Below are 7,704 nucleotides of genomic sequence, written 5' to 3' on the forward strand. Positions count from 1 at the left end.
ACACCTCAATGGGGATACAATCAGGGCCCATCGCCTTGCCTCCTTTCATCCTTTTTAAAGCCTCCTTCACCTCAGACTCCTGGATGCGCCGCACAAAACGCATGCTGGTCTCATCAAATGAGTCATTCAGTTCAATGGTAGAACTCTCATTCTCCCCATTGAACAGCTTGTCGAAGTACTCCCGCCATCTATGCTTAATCTTTTCGTCCTTCACCAAGAGTTGGCCTGCTCCGTCCTTGATGCATTTGACTTGGCCAATATCCCTCGTCTTCCTCTCCCGGATCTTAGCCATCTTATAGATGTCCCTTTCACCTTCCTTCGTGCCTAACCGTTGGTAGAGGTCCTCATATGCCCGACCCCTTGCTTCACCAACATGCTACTGATTAATAGGGTGTCAGCAAAATCTGAAAAAAAAAACATGTCACTCCTAGTGATAGGTTCAGTATTAATCCTCTTGTTTCCACATAATGATTTCAACATGCTACTGATTGCACAAGGGTTTCGGCAATCTGAAAAAAAAAATCAAACAAAAAATGGACGCACTACATACCACTGCTTGAAGAAAAAGGACACGAAAAAAGGACTAAATCTGGGAGGGATTCCATGCTTCAAGCTAGTAATCTAGACTTGATCCAAACAAAAAATGGAACCCAATCCCCTCAGATCTGAAGCAGAGCGCCAACAAAGAAACAAAAAAATTGGAGGAAAGAGGGTAACACTTACTCCACTAGCAGCATCGCCCAGGCTCTCGCTGGCCGTTCAGGAGCAAAGGCGATTTCTTTCGTTCCACCGCAGAGATCTTTGGCTTTTTTGACAGAGAAAGAACAGAGAGATAGAGGAAGAAATGGACTGATTACTGGCCACGGGGTGCTCTCGGCCGCCGCTTCCCATTCCATTTCTTTACTGCGGCCAGAAAAACAAGACAGTAAAAAAAAAGAACAAACAAACAAAAAGGCCCACCCTAGCACCTGTCCAGCCCACAAAAGGCAAGCGCGATGACGCTCTGACTAAAAAAAAGAAAAACGGGCCGGTCGGCGCTTTATATAGGCCAAAACATAGGATAAAGCACCCAACACGAATCTTGAAACGACCAAAGCATCCAATGGCTAGCTCGTCGACTGAGATTTAGCAGTTCCGTTTAACCTATGCCTAGCTCGAGTATATACTGCTAATTCTAACCAACGGCAGCTGCCGCTGCCTTCTTCTTGTACTTGAAGGTAACGGCGAAGAAGACGTACACCACAAGCTCGAGCGCGCTGAGCGCGGCGATGAGCCAGTAGAAGTAGTCGAGGTGGCCGCGGTTGAGATTGTTGGAGAACCAGCTCGGCCCCCTCTCCGACGTCCACTTGTCGATGCCCGACACGAGGCCGCTGCTGATGAAGCTGCCGATGCCGAAGATGCTGAGGTAGAGCGCCAGCCCGATGCTGCGCAGCTTGTCGGGCACCTGGTCGTAGAAGAACTCCTGCAGGCCGACCATGGTGAACACGTCCGCCGCGCCGAACAGCACGTACTGCGGCACCATCCACCACAGGCTCATCGGGACCGGCACCCTGGGCAGGTCCGCCAGGCCGGCGTCCGCCGCGATCCGGAGCCGGCGCGTCTCCACCAGCGCCGCCACCACCATGGACACGAGCGAGAGCACCATCCCGACGCCGATGCGCTGCAGCATGGTGATCCCCGAGGAGACGCCCGTGCAGCGGCGCGCCAGCGGCACGATGGCGCGGTCGTAGATGGGCATGAAGACCACGATGGTGATGCTGATGAAGCTCTGCAGCGCCGCCGGTGGCACCTGGACCCGCTTGCCCACGTGCCGGTCCAGGGTCGCCGCCTGCTTCGTGAAGAACGTGGACGACTGGGAGAACGCCACGGCGTAGATCAGGCACGTCGCCCAGATCGGGAACAGCCGGAGGACGCCCTTGACTTCCTCGACGAGGTCCGCGTTTCTGATCACCACTCCCTGCTCCTCCTCGTCGACCTGAGCACTGCAAATTTTGGTGAAAGCATATCAATGTCCACGTCGGGTTCTTGCATTCCATCGACCGAACACGCTGTCAAACACTTCGAATTACCTGTATTCCGGCGCCTGTGTTGCGGGTCGACGGCCTTCATGCGAATCGGAGACTGCAAGGGGACTCGACTTCCGCCGTCTGCTCCGCCACGCCCCAAAAGCCTCGCCGGCACGAGCGAACAGGCTCCGCTGCTTGCCGTCGGAGGCGTAGTAGCGGTACGTGCGGGCGCCGAGCAAGAAGACGGCGAGTGCGCAGAGCATCACGACGCAGGGGATGCCGAAGCCGAGGCCCCAGCCGATGTTGTCCTGGATGTAGCTGAGGAACACGAGCGTGACGGCGGTGCCGGCGCATATGCCGAAGTACCACCAGTTGAAGAAGGAGCTCCGGGAGACGGCCTCCCGCGGGTGGCTCGCGTCGAACTGGTCGGCGCCGAAGGCCTGGACGCACGGCTTGTGCCCGCCCTGCGCCAGGGCCACCAGGTAGAGGGAGGTGTAGAACGCGGCCATCTGCAGACCGGACGGCGGCGGGCAGGGCGTGCCGCCGTCGGTGTTACTGCATTTGTGATTGCCGGGGGAGAGCAATGTCGAGAGAGCCAGCATTCCTAAACCCTGCACGCAGTTTCAGAGTGAGAAATTTAGAAATGTGATGCATACGATCCTGTCTCGTGAATCAAACATCGGAAAAAGAAGAGCAGAGTGAAATTGCGTCCTCCCAAAATTATACAGTACTCCTTCCGTTCATAAGTATACATCTTTTTATAAATTCCAATATAGACTACGGAGCAAAATAAGTGAATCTATACTTTAAAATGCATTTATATACATTTGTATGTAGTCTCTATTGAAATCTCTGAAAGGTCTATATTTAGTAAGAGAGGGAGTATAAGATGTTTATAGACAACAAACCGAAACAAGTGAACAAAAACACAAAACCGTCTCTATATACTCCCACCGTCCCATAATATAAGACGGTTTTTGCCACTACACTAGCTAGTGGCAAAAAACATTTTACACTATGAGATGGAGAGACATCAAATTCAAGAATAGTTAAAACAATCCTATATTTGTGAATAAAGGGAGTACTACTTATTATTATTCATGCCTCTTATCAAGCGAGGCCTGGGCCGGTCAAGCACTGCACCTGCCGCGTGTTTTTTTTCTTTGTAGTTTTCTTATCGGTATTCACTGTTTGCATCGATTACTTTGGGTCTTTTTATTTTTCTCTGTTTTCTCGTTTTTACTTATTTTTAAAGTTTTCTTTGTTTTTTCTTCTGCTTTCATCTGGTTTGCCCTTTTAAAAAGATCAACACAGGTCTGCAATTTTTCATACACAATGTATATTTTTGATGAGAACATTTATTACTCACATTTAACATTTTTTAAGTTCATGATTAACATTTTTTTCAGAATGTATGTTTTGATATCTATTTTTACATACACATTATACATTTTTTATATATGTCTACAATATTTTTTGCACGTTTAACGTTTTTAATACATAATTATAGTTAAAAAACATGTTTTGAACATTTTTTCAAAGATGTTTTAAAACATAACTTCAAATGGTATAAAATTGTAAACTATCAGATTTTTCACATCGTATCAAGAGATCTTAAATATGTCACAAACATATTTTTGAAACTCATGAACATTTTTTAAATGTAACATATTGATATGAAACTTTGTTTTTGAATTACAAAAACATGTTTTACATTATATAAACATTTTTTTACAATTATGTAGATTATTTTTGAAACATGTGAACATTTTTATATGTCAGAAATAGTTTTTTGAATACTATCAACATTATTTTACAATTTCGCTAACAAATTGTTAAAGCGCGTTAACATTTTTCTTATTCATACTTAACATTTTCAAAAGGGTAACTAAACTTTTTTGTTGGAATATATTTATTTGGAATGTCGCAAAATATAAACATAAGTGAAAAGAATGAGACCGGGCAACTAACACTATTGGGCAGGCCCAATTAGCACGTTTCCTAAGGCAAGAGTCTCACTCTAAATGAGACAAAGACGCACTGTTTGACGAAGTTTACCCTAACCAAAATCCCATCAACAAGCAATAGGTCACCAATAGGTCACCTACTTTCTCCTCTGTCCCGATAAGAAAAAAACAACTCCCCCACTCAAGAAAAAACAGACGGACTATATGTCCGACCGCCTGATTTTTTTTCCGCGTTAGTTGACTTCCCCAGAGTGTGTTTCTTCTCCTCTCTTTGTTTTTCTCTTGCCGCAGAGTTGTTTTGACGCCAGTCGTGCTGCCTGCCACCACCACCCATGACCGGCGGCCCTGCCACGTATGCCTCACCGCCCCAGCCTTCCTAAGTTGTCTGTCGTCACTCCCGACCATCCTTCCAACCTTGTTGTCTTCCGGATTGGATTTGAACCAATCAACCTCGGACTCCTCTCTACTGGTGAAGCCATTGCCACACGTCCCCGGCTTCTGGTCACTCCCGGTTCGGCCTAACCGCGGCACTTGAAAATATTATGGGTTGGGCAAGTCCACGTTGGCCCTTGAGAAGCTTCGGCACTGCTCTCACCAATCATATTTTCAAGCAGTGGCGGAGGCACATGGGGGGCCCAGCCAAGGCCCGGGCCCACCCCAACATCTTAATTTCCTTGGTAATATGCATATAAACAGTGACATTTTTTTACTGTTACCTACAGCCGGCCCTTCCCAACATCCAATTATATGCATTCCTGCCTCCGCCATTGTTTTCAAGCACCTGTTGCTCAACTTTTTTTTCAAGCATCTTACATATAGCACACAAAATGCAAAAGAAGGGAATATAAACCCTACTCCGTTAAACACCACGCATCAGTGGACATTTGGATGAAAGAAGTTGGACTCCACCACAAATTTCATGTCCGATTTTTCACCATGGAAAATCAAATATTTTTCATGTTTGCAGCGCCTGAAATATTCTCAATCCACTTTCTGTTAGACAATTGTCGTGCTTACAAATTAAAATTGTCATCACGACGCCAAAATAAATTTTCATTAAAAACGTCCGATTTTTTATGTCTGAAAATCTGGCGTGTTTCCGAAGAAGCTTGTGCAACTCGTGGACGTGGACGTGTGCCACCGGTGAATGTTATCTTTCCTCGAGTAGTCCGCATGTGCATGCACCCTCGACCACTCAGCTGTCATCAGATTTGTGACCACTCGCCCAATCTCAACAACCCAAATAATTCACCATAAATTTAACATCCAACTTGCGGTCAAATTCAAGCTAGAATTTATAGCGAACTGGACCAGAATATCTCAGGCGCTGCAAACATAAATGGCCACGAGCCCACGACCGATTCAAGCACGCCACCACCGAAATGTCCGACTGACACTGGGTCCGGCACCGTGAACTTCTGAGGCAATGGTGGTAATTGCTCGAGGCAAAAAAAGAAATGACTGGTTTTGCGCCGGCCGTTACGTGCGTACCAGGATGTAGAGCAGGGAGGCGATGAGGATGGTGCGGTAGCGGCCGAGGCAGGAGTCGGCGAGGGCGGCGCCGAGCAGCGGCAGCAGCTGCGCCACGCCGTTCCAGGCGTTGATGGCGGCCGCGGCCTTGGCGTTGCTCTCGCCCAGCGGCCCCGTCAGGTAGCTGATCAGGTTCGCCGACACCCCGTAGAACGAGAACCGCTCCGCGATCTCCACCGCTGCACCCCCCCGTTCCGATCCCGATCATCACCACGCACACAAATCTAAACGAAATTGTTGGGCTGCTGCATGTGTACTGTACTGTGTATGCACTTGCCTATGATGAAGAGCGCCGACCGCCAGCGGCCGGTGGAGGCGCGGGGGGCCGGCCGGCCGCGGTGGTCCACCGCCGCGACGTCGATGCCGTCGTCTTCTTCCGTCATGCCGTCGCCGTCGGCGCGCGCGAGCAGAGGGTCGGAGTCGGAGCTGGAAGGCATCGTGGCTCTATATGGAACGGACTGATTCCGGCGCCAGGAAAATCAGGGTAGCCGGAGCAGAGCTGGCGTTGACGCCCGGTAGTCAGAAAATACGGCGTGGGGGCACGTTGTGGACGGACGATCTCGCACGCCAGTCGAGGGAGATCGCGTCAACGCTCGAGCGGCCGGTGCTGTAGCCTCGTCGGCGGCGGCTACCAATTAGAGTGGGAGTAAGGAGAGGATAAATGGCTATGGCCGATGAACTGTGGGTATGATATAGACTCCAGGTAGAGAGGGGCGCATAGAATACGGATCCCATCGCCATCGCGTCGCCACATGGGACAAACGGGCGGCCACATGCGGCGGCCAACTGCACATGTGCAGGACTTGACACCGTCTCTGGGTCAGCTCGACCACATATGGAAGCCCGGTAAGTAGAAAAGAAACGCATCCTGAGTCCAGTTTGTACAAAACCTAATCTTTTTGCAGATGATAGGGAGCGTCAGTGCTATATGTCGCCCATACGAATTTCTAGTAGGAACCGCCTACAGGTGATAACTAGCGGACCGGCCTATTAGCGCGGTTTGCTCGCTCCGCGCTGTAGGTTCGAACAGCTACGGTCACGGTGTACGTTTTTAGAGCGCACGTGAAACATTTTTCTCATACACGCTGGCAATTTTTCAAATGCATGATGTATATTTTATTAAATACATGTTTTGAACACATTTTCGAAAACATAGTGATATTTTCTAAATACACATTGTATATTTTTTTAATGGCACTAAAAAATTAAAGTGCGCAACATTTCTATACATAGTAGAAACATCTTTGAAAATGTCGTGTACATTTTTATACATAGTAGAAACATCTTTGAAAATTTCATGTACATTTGTTAATGGGAATAAAATTAACAAACCTAAAACTATTTTTACATTGTGTATAGCATTTTAATAAACTTCAAGAACCTTTTTTTGAAATGCATGAATATTTCCGTAAAATGCAACGTATATTTTCTAATGGTATGGAACTTTTTTTACATTATAGAATTTTTTTAAACGATCTCATATATTATTTTGAAATGCGGGAACACCTTTTATTGTTACAAATATATTTTTACGCTATCAACATCTTTTCAGAACGGCACTAACATTTATTAAAATTCGTAGTTCTAAATTTCTTAAATAAATTTTTGTTTTCTAAATATATGCTTTTAAATTATAACTAAAATTAGAAAAGATAAACATATTGTGTGACACCAGCATGACGACCCACGTCCAACTGGGCCGACCCACCACCACGCCTTGTAGCCGAGGCACCCGTCTTCTTCCTTGCAGTAGGCAGCACAATCATGCCCAACAGGGAAACCTCTACTGAAGCATTGCTGTGGCCCCAAATCACGCAAGGTGGCACTTCAGTCGCGAAGGCTATATCTCGCTTATACTATGAGTATAGCTTCCGTCTTGTTGAAAGTTTTTCTACCCCCCGTCTTAAATTCCGTCGGCCCGTTTAAATTTTTTTTTCGATCGTCAGCAATCGTTGTTGCTTCGTTGGTGTTTTTTTAGGTCGATGTCTTTGTTCGGTTGTTACTAGGTGGTGTTGATGCGTTCGTTCAATTTTTTTCCTTTTCTTCTTCGTCTTTTCTATTTTTTGTTTGGTTTTCACATTTCTTCTTAGGGTTTTCCCTCGTTATACTTTGATTTTTTCTTCCATTTTTTCTTTCTTTCGTGGTTTTCATCGTTTTTCTTTTCTTTCTCATTTTCCTTCTTTTTTCCTTCTGTTTTTTGT

The 7,704-nt window shown here is 46.8% G+C and overlaps 1 protein-coding gene across 1 annotated transcript; it reads right to left on the minus strand.

Annotated features, from left to right (window-relative positions):
• Window positions 1–838: 838 nt before the first annotated feature.
• Window positions 839–6,261, minus strand: LOC123057075 (protein NRT1/ PTR FAMILY 5.10). The gene is made up of 4 exons (XM_044480233.1): window positions 5,781–6,261; window positions 5,465–5,682; window positions 2,070–2,617; window positions 839–1,982 (listed from the first exon to the last, which is right to left on the minus strand). Exons 1-4 carry the CDS (start codon window positions 5,938–5,940, stop codon window positions 1,175–1,177), a joined length of 1,734 nt encoding a protein of 577 aa, XP_044336168.1. The 5' UTR covers window positions 5,941–6,261; the 3' UTR covers window positions 839–1,174.
• Between the last annotated feature and the right edge of the window lie 1,443 nt (window positions 6,262–7,704).

Source organism: Triticum aestivum, chromosome 1A (genome assembly GCF_018294505.1).
Source record: "Triticum aestivum cultivar Chinese Spring chromosome 1A, IWGSC CS RefSeq v2.1, whole genome shotgun sequence".
Lineage (NCBI taxonomy): Eukaryota > Viridiplantae > Streptophyta > Magnoliopsida > Poales > Poaceae > Triticum > Triticum aestivum.